The 20,279-nt window shown below is 44.1% G+C and overlaps 1 protein-coding gene across 4 annotated transcripts in view; it reads right to left on the reverse strand.

Annotated features, from left to right (window-relative positions):
* The window catches only part of TMTC4 (transmembrane O-mannosyltransferase targeting cadherins 4), a 66,474-nt gene that overhangs the window by 24,986 nt on the left and 21,209 nt on the right, over positions 1–20,279 (reverse strand). For all 4 annotated transcript variants that reach the window (XM_037896416.2, XM_007066236.4, XM_037896415.2 and 1 more), the window contains exons 6-11: positions 12,026–12,123; positions 9,759–9,851; positions 7,055–7,216; positions 5,788–5,990; positions 2,741–2,912; positions 2,519–2,650 (exon numbers count right to left, since the gene is read on the reverse strand). In XM_037896416.2, the coding sequence (XP_037752344.1) occupies positions 2,519–2,650; positions 2,741–2,912; positions 5,788–5,990; positions 7,055–7,216; positions 9,759–9,851; positions 12,026–12,123 (860 nt within the window). The remainder of the gene's footprint in view (positions 1–2,518; positions 2,651–2,740; positions 2,913–5,787; positions 5,991–7,054; positions 7,217–9,758; positions 9,852–12,025; positions 12,124–20,279) is intronic.

A 20,279-nucleotide genomic window follows, 5' to 3' on the forward strand; every position in this document is an offset into this window, starting at 1 on the left:
GTATGGAAGGCAATTTGGATTGTGGGTTACACATTAGCTACATGTTTCTGCCAAAATAATAAAGTAAAAGCAGCGAACTAGTTAATTTAGATATTTAAATGCCATCTTAAGGTTTCAGTGCTAACACTTCACGGAGATGAATGGGTCAGGTTACAGTGCTAATAGCTATGTTGTCTGCAGTCTCAGGAAGACAGCATAGCATCAGTTATGACTGGTTCCCATTTTTGTATTTACTTTTGTAATTATGAGGATAGGAAACAATCTGAAAGACAGACAGAAAAAAGGTTCAGCTTGTGGAGCACAGTTCTGTGGTAATGGGTGAAAATTCTTCAATCATGGAATAATGATACCCGAGTGTTTTTTTAAATTCTTTAGTAGTTTTCCAAAATATGCTGTGATTGGCAATCCGTTACTATGAAAACAACCCCTAAAAAGCTAATATGATTCCAGTGGTGAAGGGGGGAGCTACAGAACTGGGAATTGTAACTATGAAGACTGCAGAGTCATTTCCTTATTTTAAGATGACTTCTAGACTGGGTACCAGATTTTCTTCTCCCCACTAATCAACACTAACCACACAAGTTTCAGAGTAGCAGCCGTGTTAGTCTGTATCAGCAAAAAGAACGAGGAGTACTTGTGGCATTTTAGAGACTAACAAATTTATTTGGGCATAAGCTTTCGTGGGCTAAAACCCACTTCATCGGATGCATGCAGTGGAAAATACAGTAGGAACTCTGTGTATATATATCTTCCCACTGTATTTTCCACTGCATGCATCCGATGAAGTGGGTTTTAGCCCATGAAAGCTTATGCCCAAATAAATTTGTTAGTCTCTAAAGTGCCACAAGTACTCCTTGTTCTTTTTACTAACCATACATTCTCTCTCACAAACCCATTATGGTAGAACATTTTGAGCAGGGTGCAAACAGGCACAAAGAGATAGACTGAACATGTTTTATTTATACTTTGCAGCATGTACTAATTCTCCAGAATGAGATATCTGGAAGTGATCATTACAAAGCAGATGTTTGCCTAAAGGTACCACACAAAAGAACCTCAGATACACGTTTTTTTCATTTCATGAGATTAGGAAATAGTGGTAGGTGAGGTAACCCCACCTTGTTGTAAATGTTGGCAAAAGATCCTTTTTAAAGGTGACCCCTTTATAGCTCTAATTAATTTGTATATTTTTCACTTCTCCAAGTTGAATATTTATATTATATTTTTTAAATAAGGAAATTCAAATATTTCATTTAAAAGCCACAAGACCTCGGGGTCCTGATCCACATTTTCTGAGGCACTGCTCTAGACTACAGAGCTCTGAAATTCTGTAAGCTAGTAAGGTATTTTTCTATAGGGATGTTGCTCAATGGAAATCTCCACTAGGACTTGCAAAAGGTGGATAAAATTTAAACTGCAGTTATACTTCAAAAAGAAATGGCAAAAACATAATAGTTTACGAATAAAGAGACGGCAAATACTCCCTCCTCGCTGCCTGCCCTAAAACTCAACTGGGGTCAAAATTCAAGCTTTATTCTTTCTGGCTTCTGCATCAACGCTAGTATTAAAAGGTGATATTCTGCCCTACACCTCTTAGAGTGGCAGCACAGAACTTGCAGCCCAAGGATGTGGGGGAATTACAGTGGCTTTTAGGGACCTTTGAACCCTCCTGATACTGGGCTGCTCCAGGAGCTAAAGAGACCTCGAACAAAACCTAGATAGCCATGGGGACCTGTTTAAGTTATGGCAGCCTCTCAGGGTTGCCCTATGGGGCTCCAATGCCCACCACTGACACGTCCCCTCCAACTTCACCCCTAGCGTTCCCCCTAAGTCAGGCCTTGCAAGGGGATTCTCTGAAGGCAGCCTTTGGCTGTTTTCTGCAGTGCCTGCCACCAAAGGAAATCATCCCCTGTCCATAATGGAAGCTTTTTGAGCCCCTTTTCATCATTCTGGCCATTTTAACAGATGTCAAGGAGCAGGAGTGAGGATCTCACCCATAGACTCCGCAGTTCTGTTGAGATGAGTGATTCAGTTCATTCTCCCATCGCCCTGTAGAGGCAGCACAGCTAACATGAGAAAAAGCAGAAGTGTACTAACGCCACTGAAGTAGACAAAAATAGGATTCTAAAAACACAGACAGCAAATCAGTTGAATACACTTTTATGGTTTAATTTTTCTTTTTACACAGATTATGAGATTGTTGCAGAAAAGAGTCACTTTTGTATGCAACTATTTCAACAGCTGGTACTAGTTATATATTTAATTATTTGGTCTTTTTGTATTTGACTGGATGTCTTCACTGACATCCAGTTTATTTTCATCTTTTGCAGTTTTGAATTAAAGCACTGTAACTTGCATTGGCTGAGAAGCCGACAATGCTGTCATTCATTATAAGGTAGACGTCTATTTTAGCCTGTGCTTTCACCGGGCTAGCATTGTACATGAGATGCTATACTGCAACGTATTTACCATATGGAAAATTAAAAAACTAAATAAAAAGCGAGTGTGACCAACTTACTTTAGCATTAAGAGGGCACACTGACAGAGCACTCCTAAAAAGCTGTTCTTCAGACCTCCACTGGTTACTGCGGATAACACAGTGCAGCACGTCGATCAACAAGATTCCTAGTACAGCAGCAGCCAGCGTTTTCTTGAAGAAAGGAGATACAGGTTAATCATCATCGTATTAAAGCTCCTCCACTAGTCTTGGTCATCAGTTTTATTGACTGTTAGTTAGTACCTTTTTCTTCGCTTGTTTGCTCAAGAGACTAAAGCCATACGTAAGTAGCATACAATAGCCAATACTGGGGAGATAGATGACTCTCTCTGCAACAACAAATCCTACTCGGAAGAACAGGTTACTTGCAGGCAGAAAAGGGATAATAAGAAATCCCAGTCCCAGTGTAAGAATTCTGGAAATAAGAAACAGACTCACAATCTAGCAACAAAACTTAGATGAAAAAGTGCTTCTGTTACTACATGAAAACTGTTTAATAATCATTGGGAGCCATTATGTGGACTTAACCCAGAGGTGAGCAAACTACGGCCCACGGGACCCTCGCGCCCGGCCTTTGGGCTCCTGGCCCAGGAGGCTAGCCCCTGGCCCCTCCCCTGCTGTTCCCCCTCCTCCGCAGCCTCAGCTTACTGCACCGCCACCAGTGTAATGCTCTGGGCCGCGAGGCTGCAAGCTCCTGGGGCAGCGCAGCTGCAGAGCCCGGCCTGACCTGGTGCTCTGTGCTGTGCAGTGACATGGCTGGCTGCAGCTGGGCAGCACGGTTGTAGCGCTGCCAGCCACCGGTGCTCCAGGCAGTGCGGTAAGGGGGCAGGGATGTTGGATAGAGGCAGGGGAGTTTGGGGTGGTGGTCAAGGGGTGGGGGTGTGGACAGGGGTCAGGGCAGTCGGGGTTCCAGGGGCAGGGCATCAGGTGGCAAGAAGGGGGGTGGGGGAAGAGGCCGGGCCACACCCCCCTCCCCTAACTGGCCCTCCATACAATTTCCAAAACCCAATGCAGCCCTCAGGCTAAAAAGTTTGCCTGCACCGACTTAATCTATTCATGTCTACCTCCCACTGAATTTAAATGGCATTAATGGGTGCCTAACTCCCATGGGCTTCTTTGAAAATTCAGACACACTTCCCACAAAATTAAACTGAAGTCAAGACCTGAATTCCAGGACACAAAATGACCCTAATAAACTGGAAATCATTAATTTTGTTCTTCCTGATCCAAATATACAGGCAATAAAACTGATTACACCTATATACAAATTTTTTAAACTAACAAATGACCAATTAAGGTAAAATTTTTGAGTGTTTATTTAAAAAGCCACCTAAAGATGCATCATAAGCTTGTTAAAGAAGAAACTGCGCTTGAAATAACCAGTTTTCTCAGTAGCAGACCAATCAAAGCAGCCAAGCGTTCACATCAGAAAGCTGGCCTGTTCATCATAAAGGAGAGCCACCATCAAGGTATCTATACATTACATTAAAATATTTTTACACTAATTTTTATTTATAATAAACTTTTGGGAACTTGAAACCAAAATTGGGTCCGTTCCCCCCGTGTGCTAGGCCTTCACCGCACTTTCAAAATTATTTTGTTAGTTTAGAGGTGATCATGAATGCTGGCCTATTGACTCTCTGTGTTGCTGCCCCTCCCTTGGGTGGAGAATGAAGGCAGAAATTTGGGCTTCTACTGGTCTTCCCTCCTCTTCCCTTCCAGGAGGGGGAGGGAGTGGCTTGGCTCTAACAGGGTCTGAGTCTGACCCACACACTCGGGCTGCCATTGGATGACTGGATCAGGGCAGACCCACTGACTGGCTCCCAACTGCAGAGGCAGGGTGAAGAGGAAGTGTTGTTTCTGCCCACTGCTGGCCTGTAGCCATTTTGGCTTTGCTCCAGCCCCACCCTTACCCGCTCTTAGTATTCTAGATCCCTAAGGGGCTATGCTGATGGCCAAATTTTATTTGGGGTCTGGAAGGAATTTTTTCCCCTTACATGGCAAAAGACTGTGTGGGGTTTTTTCCACCTTCCATCAAACATCCAAGCAATTTGATTTAGGGATTTATATTACATATGTTGCCACCTTGGCTGGTTCCAGTGGGTGGGGAGGAAGGAGGGAGTTAAGAAATAGTCCTATATGAAATTCTTAACTCAATGTGCTTCTTGGGCATGGGCCTCAAGCACAACTTTGCATGGTGAAGGGGTCCATACCTCGTGCAGTCTGGATCCCTTCATCTCTCCTACCTCCAGTGTGCATGAGGGGAATGGGCTGGGACTCTGACTTCTTGCCAGGATCCCCGACTAGGCCTGGGAGCATAAAGGGGGCACTGCCCCCATATCCATTGTGAGATTTGTAGAACCTGGAGCCACTGGCACCCAGTTAAATTCCACACTAGAACAGCCTTGCCAGGTAGCTTGGGAAGGGGTTCCTTGTTGGTTAATAGTTTATTAAAATTGTAGCTTCTACATTTAACCATACTCTGGTGTGTGTGCCTCTCATTAATACAGACACAGAAGCAGTGAGAGTATTGACTTAGGCTGTACAAACTGGTAACAGTATAGGGGAAAAGAAGTATATAATAGATTAACATTTTAGAGGGAAAAATTGGCACTGCAGAAGATGATAAAAATTTGAACAATGGATGGATGGCATTGGGATTAAACTGTTTATATAATTTTAGAGCTGGCAAATTTATCAGTTGAGGACATCCAAAAAGTGCAACCTAAACATAGCATGAGAGATGTTAAATTCTTTTATCATATTAAAGGCTTCTATTTACAGAAGCTTTTGGTTTTCTTTTGTATAAAGTACAATTTCCCCCCCCACCACCCAATTATTTTCTCAATAACCCTTCATTGATAAAAGAGTAATCACTCTGGGATAGCATTTTATTTTTAATCAATGGCCAGAATCACTACATCTTTTCAAAAAAGGCCCTTTATTACAAAAGAAGGAAAAAAAGAATTGTAAAAAGAGGGACACAACATACATCAATTACACTCTGCTCTCACCACAAATTACTTTTTACCACCTACAGTGCTAAGGATCTCAAAATGCCATTTCAGTAGGAAAATAAAGCAGCCATCCATCCCCTCTCTACAAGTTTGCTTCCCTGTAGTCAACGCCCAAATTGGGATGAAACTGTAATAATAGCTATAAATATTTATTTGAAATACGTTTGCTAGATATTGGTTCCACTGGATTGTTAAAGTGATCAGTACTGGATTTAACAAAATAACACTGTACTTAACCTAGTGTGGAATTTAAAATCCAGCACTGTCTCTTACCTTCTCTTATGGCTGTCTTGTGAGCACAGAGCTTGGCAGATCAGGCCAATTAGGCAGAACCAAAGTGCTGCTAGTGCAATTATTCTCCAGTCACTGACTGATTTAATAAGGGGTATGCAGCCCATGGACCAATCAAAACACAGCCACCAGGGACACAGCAGCAACCATGCATTCAACGAATAGTAGTAATTATAGTTTATAGCCTGTCAGTCAAAGGAAAACAAACATTTATTTGATACTGAACACCTCCCCCCCCCCCCCCACCAAAAAAAATCCAACTTCAGCACTCTTTGTGATCTTTGTTTCCCTTCCGCTCCACCCCCAAAATGTAACTGTCCTAACTTAAATGCTGCATGATTCTAATTAGGTACAGGTCCATTAATTTTGCATTTTTTAAAAATCATATGATGATTTTTTTTTTTATCAAAAATGTTTTCCGAGCACAGGATGTTTCTCCTATTCAGGATGGGAGATCCAATTGTAGACAATACAATATGTGGATCTGGGTGGGACAATCTCCCAAAATACGAGGCAATATGAAAAAAGCCCAGCTTTATTATTGGGTATGTCTACATTGCAATAAAGACCCACAGCTAGTCTGTGTCTTCTGACTTGGGCTCCATCTGCAGGGCTATAAAACTGCAGTGTAGACATTTGAGCTCAGGCTGGAACCTGGGCTCTGAGACCCCACAGGTGGAGAGGGTCCCAGAGCCCGGGCACCAGTCCAACCCCCAGCATCTTCACTTCCATTTTATAGCCCCGAAGCCTGAGCCCCACGAGCCTGAGTCAGCTGACCTGGGCCAGCCGCGGGTCTTTTATTGTAGTGTAGACATACCCATTGTAGGCAAAGGCACCAAAAAAACAAAAACAAAACAAAACAAAAAAACCAGGACAAAGCCACGTACCCAGCCAGAACATGGTGTTATTTTATTCAAAGGTGAAGGAAAAGTGCAGGGCCAACTTTCAATATGTGTTAAGGGAAAGGACAGCAAAAGGATTGTATTCCTTTTCCCACAAACATAGAAAAAGAGGGGAAGAAAACACACAGTACATTAAATAAAACCACAAAAGATTTACTAAAAAGGTGATTCGTCATACAGTCCACAAATACAAGAAACACTCATTTGATTGGGGGGTTTTTTGTTATTGGGTTTTTTTTGTTATTGGGTTATTGTTTGTTTTTTGAAGCGCTGAAGTAAAATTGAACTTTCCTTTTAAAGACCCAATTTGTTTGAACTTGCGGAAGTATGACAGGTTTGTGACTTACTCTCACAAACAAGCTGTCTGCAAATGAAGCTGGGTTGTCTACTTCAGTAAAAGCGGGTGGTCCTGTGCCCATAATTCTCCAGCGCATGAAGAGCATAATGGCCCCTCCAGACAACAGAAGAGTTATCCTGAAGAGGAGTCCCTTTTTAAACAACCCAACGTTCTAAAGGAGAAAACAAAAACAGGACAAATTATTAACACCTTCAGATCTTGTTCCCACCCACCTAAAATGGCAAGAGCTGGAGAGAAGACGGTATTTGTGCATTCTAAATATCGAAGGGAATAAATGTTTTTCAGCCATTGAACCAAATTCTCTATCACATGGGTATCTACTTGCTTTATGGCAACAATATTTATTACAAATAAAGAATAAGAAAGAAGCTCTTCAGGAGAAGGACTGTGCCTTCTGATTGTACAGGATCTGATATATATCGTAGGGGCTTTGGGAAACAACCAACCAAGAAACAAAGTAATAAAGGTTGAGGATTCCCTTCTCTCTGGTTTTATTTTGTGGTCTTCATTGATTAATTTGAAAAGAAAGACTTATTGCAAACAAAATTTTTTTTGATAATGAATTACAAAGGAAAATTTTTCTTTAAGAAGCATCTCTAACAATCTCTGGAAGTTTAAGTTATTTCTCAAGTCAGTTTCTGTCAGGATTTGAGGAACAGCTGTAAATATGCATACAGCATGTTGGAAAGATCAAAACTCTGAGAATTAATGATAATGTACTGTGAGCATTTAATTTTAAAAACATCTCAATTAAATACAACTGAAATATTTAACTAGCGTTCTGTTTTAAACAGATATTTGTATATGATATTGTTCCAAAACAAGTGTTTTTCTCCATTTCAATCTATTCAGTGTTGATGTTGATACATGAAAGTTGCACGGGTAAAAATCAAGGACAAGGAGGAAACTGTGGTAAAATTTTTAAAAGTGTGACTACGCCCAAGTGACTTAGAAACTACATTTTACTGTAAAATATATTATTGCAGTTTATACAGGATTTATTATGGAGAAACAAGACAAGAATTCCATCCTTAAGACTGCCTCTAGTGTTCCATTATGACCTCATTTTCAGGTCACTTTCCACAACGTGGTTAGGGAAGTTTATCTTTCATGAAAATCATCATGGTGGAGAGAAAAATTTAAAATAAACAAAAGTTAGAAGAAACGTCACTGCTCTTTTGTCCAATTCTTATGCCAAGGGTTGAGGCTTAAATGTGAAAAAGAGGGTCTGGATCTGAAATTGTGATAAAAAAAGTTTAATGTCTCTTTAGGCTCCTGGGGGATTTGGGGGTGGAGGGGGGAGGGGGGAGAGAAATTGTAAGGAACTTGAAACGGTCTGTATACAAAGACTGCTAAATTTCCATGCACAGATCAAAACAATTTTTGGAGGTAGGAGAAGTTAAAATTAATGAGCTATTAATATTTTCCATCATATTTTCATGAAAACTGGCATTTGAAGTTTTCCACACATAGCCCTAATGATTTAAAATTGTAAACCAGAAACAATGCTTTCAACTCTTCACGTTGTAAAGAGCTTCACTTATAAAAGGTTTATCTTTGAAGCATTTTCCTCAATAAAACTCTGAAGTGGTTCTGCTTTAGTCCCCTACTAATCCCAAGACTCCTCACTTTTCTTAAGCTGACTGACAGTCAAATTACACTGTTGAGTGCTCTGGCATTCCTTTTTGCCGCTAGAACTACCCCTTTCCCTTGAGCTAGCTCTCTTTGCCCTGATTGGCTGATTCAATTCTACAGAGTCCACTCCCATTTACTGAGATCCCTCTTTAAGCTCCAAAGGGCCTTTCATTCACACTTCATACTTGCAGAGTTTATGGAAGCTCCATAGGGCTTAAACTAAGCACCAGAGGAGCAACGGTTCTCTGCAGTTTCACACCATGCAAAGTCCAATGAAGATTTTTCTGCCTTGTTGAACCCTCCACAGGAGGAACAGATAATTAGTTTGTCATTAGTAACTCTCCTCTCTCGAGGGACTATCCAGTTGCAGTCAAAAGTTTACCCAATGCTTGTTATTTCTGGGATTTGCTTGCCATTGCACGTGTGACATGCCAGATTCTATTTTACCTGATAATGGATGAATTAGGGTCCACTGTAGACACCCGTTTATCCTCCAGTAACTGCCAGTGGATTAAATGGGTTCTCATTCACAGCTTCTATGTCTAGATACTAGGAGGCCTCTTTCTTTCTTGGCAATTTATGTTCTGAGGGAAAAAGTATTTGAGCTGGATTGCCAAAAGAGAAAATTATTCTCTTACGTAACAAGTACCTTCTGTGCATGCTGTAACTCTTGCTTTTTCTGCCTTAAAATCTGTTTTGTAAATCTGGATAAATAATTCGTTCTTCACATTGCCAATCGGATGTTGCCAACATTCATTTGACTGATCTTGGACTGATTCCATATGTTAGAGACAGCTTTCTTAAATACTTGGACATCAGCTCTTTATATATTGCTGTGAAAAGAGCTATGAAATGCAGGCGTTTAAGTCTTGCTGGATACAGCAATGCTCTACCATGATCACTCATGTTGCTGAAAGACGTTCCAGATCACTGCCTTGTTTTGCTGACTCAAATTATATATCGTTTTTGATTTCACTCCCAGCACATACAAAACTGTGAAAATGGCATCTTTTTCGTTGCCTGGACAGCTAGAATGAACTGAGACTGAGCACACTCACCTCCAATGACTTGCCCTTACGTAGTACCTTTTGAATAAGTTCCAAAATATTTAGTTTGTTAATCACCAGAGCATCAAATACAGCATTCAACCCCTAAATAACCAAGAGAAAGAGAAAGAAGAACTCATTTATTAAAAGGGTATTTTAAAAATCCTACTTCTATAGTGAATCACTGTGCTTCTTAATTCTGATTCTGAACTTTTTACAAATGGATACAGTCAGTGCTCCAAGAACACTACAGGAGACCATGCCTCAGCAGTTGACAGGATGCCGCATGCACCCCTGTGCATGGCGATGCAGCCTCCTGGCCTATACATGTGTAATGGGGGGCATAAGAACATTACCCCACCTCCTCTCTGCCCTCCCCACCCTTTTTGCAGCCCAGGGTTGCAGTCATAGGGACTAGTGCAATAAAGTCGATTTTTAAAAGGCACCCATCCCTTACCTCTCACTGTGGACCAGTGAAGCATCAAGCATATTTTGGCGGGATGGCTTCAAGTCACCTTTTTCTTTAAACGGTCACACAGGTTGCCAGAGCAATGGCTTAGACAGAGTTACAGAAGATCCAGGCAGGATTCTCACTGGAATCGTAAGTGCCCGATCCTGCAAGGTACTGAAAACCTCTGGCAAAATTCTATAGATCTCTATAGGATCTGAGGGCATTTAGCCTTTGTTTCTCAGCACTTTGCCAGACAAAACCTTAAAATCAGGAGTAATTCAACTGAAGTTAATGGTGAAAACACTGGTCAGAATCAGGTCCCATATATCCATCTGCTCCAGTAACCCTTTTATTCTGACATGCTATTTTCATGGCATATTCTATGTCAAATACATCCCACCCCCACCAAAAATGTTCAGTAATCTTTAACACTTATGCACGAGGGATATGTAGCTAGCATCCTAATATTATCTTTGGAGATGATCTAGTGTCTTAAGGGCTACAAGGAACTAGCAGAAGCACATTGCCAGGTGAGGGTAAGGGTTTCTACTCATTAAGAGGCAAAAACCAAATCAGTCTCTGTCAGCCACAGGAATCAGAGGGAAACTGGCATGAACCTCAGAGTGACTCTATGCAAGGAGGCCAGCTGGCAGTATACAGTGGTTGGCTTACCAAGGAAGAGAGGGAGGCAGGGATCCAGTTGGAAAGGGGCATTTCAACATGAGGCACTATTCATTTTTGTGTGTGGCTTCTATGGCTCTTCTTTACCCTTGTTTTTGCTCCCTTTGGCCTGTGCGTCTCTTACTGTGAAACCCTTATCCCTGAGCTTGAGGATGAATATCATCATCCTAACAATGCAACATCAACAAAGACAGACAGAAAATAAAAGCTGAGGCTGCTACTCAAACATTATTGTCATGCTACTCTGAGAAACAACCACAGCACACCTTAAGTTAAAGAGCTACTTCTGTGTCTCCCACACATGCTTTTGGAAGATAGTCTAAAAACAACTCTGCTTACGCTCCAGGATATGTTTTCTGTCACTTGTTTTCTTTATACTCAGAATAATATGAACAAGGTTCTTCATTCCTTAAGTATTCCTCTGTTCTACTACTCCATCCCTACCACTTCTAGCTGAAGCCATTCTCCAGCTGTAGAAATAAACCCCAGTTTTGGCATCTCACTAGGCTACTGTTGAAGCGATAGGGTCATCACAAACAGGACGACCTCAGGTGAGTAGAAAGATACAGAAGCACATCAACTCAAACAAGAAGGCTCCTATTTAGATACGTGCTTAAAATAAGGAAGAGAATCAATAAAAGCGATAAGCAGAACAGCTACTTCTGACTAGGTAGTGTCAACCGTTTTTGTTTTTTTTTTTAAAAAGGGGGATGTCGGGCATACGAAAACTTCTTTATCAGCCATTTATCAGTCTTGTTCATTTAATCTATGAACAATCCCTTTGTAGATTTTCTGGCATCGTGGGCACAAGATGACAGTCAGACATGCAAGAACACAGGCATCCAATGAGGCACAGACTAAAACTGGCACTATAATGTCTACAAAGCAGGCAACTAGAGACTTCTATAGGTACATGCAAGCTGCTCACAGAGACACAAACAAGCACAAAAGGAACCACATTAGAAGCACTGGGCACAGAGCCTGGCTAGGTCAATGTTTAACATTCATAAGCCAATTTTCTTAACAGACTAATGCAGAAGCACAATCCAAGTTGTTTACAGATGTGGAGAAGATTTGCAGAAGCATGTGTGCAGTAGTAGCTTATCGATGCTCAGGACAGAATGTAGTGGTTATGAAGAGACCTTACCAGTACTGTAATTCCTTGTTCTTTGCACAGCATGGCTACTGCACCAAGAAGAACACTCGCCAGTACCCAGAGTGTAGAAAAATGGTTCCCTTCCTTATCTGTCAATGTAAAATATGACATAAAAATGGTACATAAACCTAAATTAACACTAGAAATTTTACTTTATAAAACACAACACTATTTATTTTCTCTCTCATCTTCTCTCTCATGCCAAGCAAGAGATTTACCTTTTAAGCCTAGAAGGCACCAATAGTACTATACTGACATTAGTCCCTTGGCAGTAGCTGTTTAGTGCACCACAGACACATTAGATATCTTCCTGTTTGGTAGACATTCTAGTCTCTCCAAGTCTGGCAGAGGCTCCACATAGGTTTCTACAACATTTTATCTTCAAAGATTACTCCCCACTCCGTAGACACAAGTTTATCATTCCTGGCATAGATCTGTTAATACTGGCCACTCTCCCAGGCTGCCAGAGAATAAGAAAGTAAAATTCCTCTTAATTATTATATGTGAGATATCATCCATGTGAGTCATATTTTAACTGCTGCTTAATCTGAAAGTTGGTCTGGGTTAAAAGCACCTGCAAGGCTGATTTGTTTAAGCAGTACATCAGAATATTCCATTAACTACTCATGAGGGAATTCTGCACCAAAAAATAAAAATTCTGCACACAATATTTTAAAATTCTGCCAATTTTGTCAATGAAAAAATGTGGAGGCTCCAGCATGGCAGTGAGGAGCAAAGGCCACTGGCTGCATGGAGGTGGGAAGATCACACTGCAGCCCCCCCACCCCCCCCACCCCACACACACACACACACACACACACACACACAGACAAGGCGGTGAGGCTGCACCTGACCCGGAAGCCAGGAGCAGGCAGGCAGGTTCAGTCCAGCAGGATATAATTCGTGGAGGGGCTTAGTGTAGGGTGATCCAGGTGTGGGGCAAGAGGGTTCTATTGGGGCAATCTGGGTGTGGGTGGCCCAGTGGGGGGTCCAGATGCAGATCAGGTTGCATAGGGGCTTGTTGGGAGGGGGGTCCAGGTGCTGGGGCAATGTGACTCTGCAGGTAAATGTGGTTGGGGCGAGGGGTGCTGGAACAATTTGTATAGTGGAGGTGCAGAGAGCCATTGAACCAAACTGTAAACCCTCTATATGATGGCAACCACTTCAAGCCAGGGGGTGCAGCAGCATTCCCAGTTCCAGCACCGATGGTTGGGGCTCAGCAGGGGAGGGGTTTGGGTGCAGAGGGCTCTTTGGGGGGGGGGGGGTGGACTCAGTGGGGTAGGAGTCTGGATGCAAGGGGCTCACTGTGTGGGGGGTGGGAGTCATCAGTGTGGTGATTCGAGTGCAGGGACAGTCTGGGTGCAGGGAATGAGACTTGACCGGGGGGTTGGGTATCAGGAAGTCTGGATGCACGGGGATTGGATGAACAGGGGAGCAGCTTCCCAAACAATGACCCCTCTCCTCGTGGCTGAGGAGTGATGGAGGCAGGAAGCAGGGCAGGGGCAGGGTTCGGAGTTTCCTGCAGCCAGGGGAGGTTTTTGGGGGTGGGTCTGACCTGGGCCCGGCTGCACCTTGTAGGGGATGAGGAAGTCCTGTCCTCCCCCACCCCAAGCCAAGCCGGGACTATCAGCTGAGCCTGGCACACGGTAGGAGCCACCAGCCGGAGCATCCCCAGCCCCACTCTCCCCCATCCTTGGCAGCAATTTACCTCTCCACCAGTTGCTCCAAGGCACCCAAAACAACATGCCCATGCTGCTGGGGAGGGTGTGTGACCGTGACCGCTCTTGCAGCCTCCCTTTGCTTCCCCATCAGAAAGCCATTTTTCTGCATGGAAGCAAAGACATCTGCAGGGGACATGAATTCTGTGTATGCAGTGGCACAGAATTCCCTAGGAGTTAACATTGTAACTGAATGTCACAGAACTCAGTAACTCCAGTGTTTAAGTGGAGGACCAGTAGTGCAGCAATTAAGGTCTGCAGTCAAGAAGTACAGATTATAGTAACATGAGAACTTCAAGGTCAGTGGGAGGATACAGAAGATTACCCGCAGATACTACGGCGGACAGGGGCCCTTAAAGGCAGCATACTGCTTGACAGCTGATGCTTTCAGGGCAACATAACAGGCATTTCCAATATCTACATCACAACATGCCCAACTGTTTCAAGACATTTATGCATTCGGTATGTTTGGACTTCAGAGAAGTACAGCTGATTTTGTATGACATAACCAAACACGTGATTGCTCATAACAATCCAGGGACATAGATTTTTGAGAGTACCTAGAACAAATTAATGTTTATGGTTTAACGTTCCACTGCCATATCCTGTCTTCAGAATATTTTTGTCCAGACAATTGGATCAGGCTTTATTTTTTGGGGGGAGGGGAGAAAGATGTTTTGGAGGTACTTGGGTTTTTTAAACACAGACACAGTTTGGTGACTGTTTTGGTGAAATTAATGTCAGAAGCAGTATGTTAGAATAGGATAGAAATTATCTTAAAATAATAAATAAGTAGTATAATATTTAGCATCTTTCATGCATGAGATACCCAAAGATCTTTAACAACACAAACCCTGGTAGTGCACTGACTGTGTAGGAAGAGAAACCTTATGTTATTAGCAAGAGCTCACACATACACACCCTTGAACATGGCACCATTTTCTTCTCCCTTCCAGTTTGGGAAGGGAGGGGGATGTAAGAGAGAGAATGGTGATCAGTATACCATGAGGTTACTGCATATGCTTTTTGAAAAGGGCAATGAGTTCTTTTATGTCCACCTGTTAGAGACTGGGCTGTGGACAGTCTGGCCTAGTGGCTAAAGCATGAGTTAAGCCGACCAGTTAGAGCTGGGTCCAGGATGGGCAGAGTCCAGGAACAAGCCAAGGGTCAGTAACGGTGAGATAGGAGTCTAATGCCGGAGCTGGCAGGTCAACCAGAGTCATAAACCAGGGGCAGAGTCAAGGATCAGTACCAGAGAGGCAGGAGCAGAAAAGGAACTGTGGCTGGAACAAAGCAGGGGCAAGGATGGAACAAGGGCAAGCGCACCTGCCGGCTTGATACACACTGAGCAGCCGGAGAACTGATGTTGCTAGGTTCAAAAGCCAGCCAGCCGCCGTTCCTGACCAATCAGATGGTGCGATCAATCAGGTAGCCTGCTGTAGGCCAGCTTCGCTTATTGGAGTGCCAGAAGCCCGACTGCTGCAAGCCTTGATTGCTGACAATATCCCCCTACCCTCACCCCCTGGGTGTAACTCCTTGGGTCATCAAGGCCTTCTTTTCAATCAGGTGTAGTGAAAAGCGTGCAGGTCAGGGTCGTGGATATGTTCCCCTGATTCCCATCTGAGCCATATCCCTCCCAGTCAATTAAGTACTGGAGCCTTCACCAGTCGGTGACAGTCCAAAATTTCTCACACCGTGTATTCTTCCTACTCTTGAATGGTTATCGGTAGGGTGGGGCAGTGAAAGGGATTTGCAGTATACAGTTTTAACAGGGAGATATGGAATATGGGACAGTCCTTGAAAGGATTCCAATAGCTGTAGCCTGAAGGTTACTAGATTAATCTGTTCCATAATCTAAAAGGGCCCCCCAAGTACTGTTACGAATTATACCTGATAGGACACGCACACAACTGCTGCGAATTACACCTGGTAGGACACACACACAAATGATATGAATTACACCTGGTAGGTCACGCACAGTTCGAATCTAGGCTGAGGCACATAAACAAGGTCCACAACTGCAGAGTTCCCAAAAAACACCAAGTTTATTACGCTCGAACATGGTGCCCCCCTGCTAGCCAGGAGGGGACCCCGAATACAGATTATACAAAGGTTATATACCTCTTAGCAAAGCATGTTGCCCTCGTGCATCGGAAACCTTAGCCAATAAACAAACCCTTTTCTTATCTACCACCTATCCCTGCTTGGTGCATTCCTCGTGCTAAACTAGTATGTTAATTACACAGCATGGTCCTAAAGCGATGCACCAGTAACTTATTATCAGGGTGGGAGGCCTCACATCAAAGGCCAAGAGATAGGGAGTTAGAGACAAAGAACAGATATCGGGAGTCAAGGCAGGCTGGAGACAAGGAGGAGGATTTTCACAGGAATGCAGTATCTAAGGAACACTCCTCCTGGTGCATGATGTGCTTGCTTTTAGACAATGGTGGGCCCCAAACCAAAATGGAGTCACATGTGCTAACTTTTCCTTAACAGTACTGGTGCTCCAGCTTCGTAGATGGGTGAGTAGATTTAAGGTTCTGGGCAGAAGCCAGACCTCATGCCGCACTGAGAAGCTGGGGGCTGGCTGACAGCGCGGACTGGCATATAGTTGGAAGGCTGCCTTAGCTTCTTCTGACCAGCGTTTAAGCTTTTGGTGCACCTGATGGATGCAAACAGTAAGGTCAGAAATAGCAGGCACTGGGGACTTGGTGAGGATCTTGGGGGGAAGCGAAGGTGCAATCTAGGCTTAGCAAAACAAGGGGGACAGTTGGGTGGAGACATGCGTGGCACTGTTGTAGGTGAATTCTCTGTGAAAGATAAGCGATGGTAATTAAGAAAGCAGTGTAGGTGCTGCTCCAGAAACCAACTGATCTGTTCTCTCTGGCTGTTGGTTTTTGTGCGGTAAGCAGTCAAGGTATAGGTGTTAATTCTTGGAAGGCGCAGGAATTCCTGCCAAAAAATGAGAAACAAACTGGGATTCCGAATCAGAAACTGTGTTGTTGGTAACCTACAAAGGCAAAAGACATTTTCTTCAAAAAGACTGTCTCTTGGGCGGTGTGGAAGCCCCAAATGTGCTACAAAATGCAGCATCTTCATAAGATCCACTACCACTAGAGTAGTACTGTGTCCTTAGAAGGGCAGCAGTTCCACAAGAAAGTCCAGGGCTGAAATGGGGTGGGCAAGGACTGCAGGAGACACAGTGGTCTGACACAAGGGTCTTCGTCCAGGCACAGAGATCACAAGACCTCATATAAGTTGCTACAGAAGCATGCTGGGCTGGCCACCATAAGCTTCTAGACACCAGGTCCTGGGTCTTGAACTGGCCAAAGTGGCCTGCCAGAGGAGCATCATGGCAGAGTCTTAGGACATGGAGCCTGGGTGTCCCCTCGGGCACATAGATGAGCTCCTTGTGGTAGAGGATCCCATTGTGGTGTGTGAACGCCAAGTCAGATTGGTATTTTCTAGGGCCCAATGGATTTGAACTGCAAATGATTCATTGGACAATAGGGACCAGATGAAGAGAATTGGATTGCTAGCACCATACTCCACAATAAAATTTGAAGGTCTGAGGATCATGGATGGGGTTTCCATGCCAGGCTCGTAACACTTGTCCTTTCTAGATAATGTGCACACCTTCCCATTCCTTGTTCTGGTAGCGACCATGAAAACAAAGGGTAGAGAAGAGAGATCACCAGGCCTGCTGTTGGTTCAAGGGCCGACCTGTCTTTAGGAATTCCAAGTTCTTATGATCAGTAAGAACGTGGACTGAGAATTTAGGACCTTCCAGGAGATGACACCACTCCTCAAAAACCACTTTAATTTTCAATAACTCTGTCTAAAACATTATAATTCTGCCCTGGTGGAGTAAATCTGCATGAATGGAAGGCACAAGGATGAAGCTAGCCAACAGAGAACTGGTCCCAGTGCAAAGTTTAAAGCATCTGCCTCCACGGCAAATGGTCTGGTTGGGTTTAGGTGATCAAGATGGGAGCTGAGACGAATCTCTGCTTTAGGCGATCAAATACAGTCTGTAGGTCTGGAGACAAACGAACAATGCTCCTTAACATGGAAGTTGGGGATATGGGCGCCCACACCAGAGAACCCCTTGATAAATCTCCTATAGAAATTGGCAAAGCCCAGAAAGCATTGTATTCTACAGACTTCTTTTAGCACCGCCCAGTCTGTGATGGCTGCCTCCTTACATGGCTCCATAGCCAATTCATTATGGGAGATGACATAGTCCAGAAACTGCACTGTGTTCTGGTCAAACTGGCATTTTTCCAGCTTGGCATACAGATGGTTCAGGCAAAGCTTTTTCAAGACACTTCATATGTGCTGGTCATGACGTACCTGATCCTCCAAAAAAATATAGATATATATATAGGAATATCATCAAGGTAAATGACGAACTGATCCAGTTTGTCCCAGAAGATGTCATGAATAAAATGCTGGAAGGTCGCTGGGGGATGCACAGGCCAACTGGCATGACAAGGTGCTAGAAGTGGCCATACTGAGTGCAGAAGGCAGTCTTCCATTCATCTCCCTCTCACACACATATCAGGTTCTAGGACCCACACAAATCTAGCTTCATAAAAAGTCAAGCAGAGCACAGATGATGGTCTAGGAGCTCATGAATAGCAGTTCCGAGTGGTCACTTTATGAGTGCCCAGTAATCAATGCAGGGCTGCAAGGACCCATCCTCCTTCTTAACAAAGGATTGGAGTCCCTGCCTGGAATGTGGATGGCTGGATGAACTCCTTCTGCAGGTTCTCCTGCAGATCATGTGCAAAAAGCTTGCATTTCCAGTTCAGAAAGGGCATATATACAGTGGAAGGGAATCTCAGCTCTGGACTGGAGGCTGATAGACAGTCATACCTCCAGTGAGGGGGCAGGGCATCCATGTTTCCTTTGTTGAATACATCAGGTGAGGTCATAATATTTGAGCCGTATCTTGACAGCGGCAGACTGGTCTGTGGCAGGTGTGTTTCACTGCTGTGAGCCTGCTTATGCAGAGCAGGGATTCCCCAGCTTATGGCACAAGCTGCAGAGACTACTAGTCCTCTTACTGGCTTCTGGGAGACAGGGTTGTGGGCAATACTGCAAGCAGAAACATATCCCTTTGTCAGTGGATGTTGGGGTCATGTGCAGGTACCTAGGGCAGACCGAGATGACCACAGAGCAGAGGCCCAAATTAACTCACACTAGAGGGTTTCCCGATGCCTATGGAGAGAAACAACTGTTAGGAGAATGGTTTGGCGAATTACTTGGCCCAAGGACAGGAGCAAAGCATCAATGGTTTCCAAGAGATCCGGAAAGTTCTTGCACAAAGTAGGAATCACTTGGGCCTTAGCAAAGTCCCAGTCCATAAAATTGTCCAAGGCCCCTGAATCAACTAGAACTTTCAGATGGATCTCGGGACTCATAGAAAACTGGATCTGTGGTTGCAGTCTGAGGGGTGTCAGATGCTGAATCATGATTGCTGCTGTCCCAACAATGGCACATGGAAGCCAAGAATTTCCAAAGGAGGGATGAGACCAGTCAGCACAGGTTCCTTTATCGAAGCTGGGGCCTGGCATCTTCCTGACTCAACAACCAGCACGATCTTTTCTGGACGCAACACTGCGAAGTATCTGCAATATAAACACAGCCCTGACACTCTGCATCTGTGCTTCTCTGGAAAAGGTAGACATGGGCAGACCTGGTCAAACCACCTGGGTTCTGGAGTGAACTGCACAGTTGAAGAGTCACGGTCCAGGGTGTTGGCAGGCTTCAGAGGGCTGAACCGCGCTCATGGCACAGCTTGGTCAGGTGGCTGTCAATTCAAATGCACAAATTATTTAGGTTGTCCAGACTAGATGGTGCTTTGACCCACACCAGTTCGTCTTCAGCAGCTTTTTTCAATCCTAGCCAGAAATGGCGGTGCTGCGCTGCCTCGTTCCATTCAGCATCCATGGACAGACCGTGGAATTCGACTATGTATATGGCCACAAATCGACACCTTTACCGTAGCACTTTAAGTTTAGCCTTGGTAGTTCGAGAGCGGTGAGGGTAAGCAAAGATCACGAACGCTGCTTGAATAAACCCCTCCAACTGGCCCTGGAGGCGGCTGGACTGTTCCAAGAGGGCAGATGCCTAAGCCAAGACTTCCTCAGTCAATAAACTAATAAGCCCAACCCAAGATTGTTCCCTACTGACCAATCAGGACATAAGAACAGGAGCCAGCACTGGTTCAGGACGACTCAGAATTGGTTGCGATTAGAGTCAAATTTTTCTGGCAGCAGGATCTTCAGTTCACAGAGGGCTAGAATTGGGGCACCCACAGATGCCCCCTGCACCTGCAAGTTCCAAAGAGCCCCTACTAACTCTGCTAATGAAGGACTGGCCTGGGTTGGCTCTATGTCAGCGAGAAGGACCCCTAGCCTTGTTGTTTTGGGGAGGTGCTCCAACTGTAGAGACTGGGCCTTGGGTGGTATGGACTAATGGTTAAAGGGAAAATTCAGTCTACCAATTAGAGCAGGGTCTGG

The sequence above is a fragment of the Chelonia mydas genome, chromosome 1, assembly GCF_015237465.2.
Source record: "Chelonia mydas isolate rCheMyd1 chromosome 1, rCheMyd1.pri.v2, whole genome shotgun sequence".
NCBI lineage: Eukaryota > Metazoa > Chordata > Testudines > Cheloniidae > Chelonia > Chelonia mydas.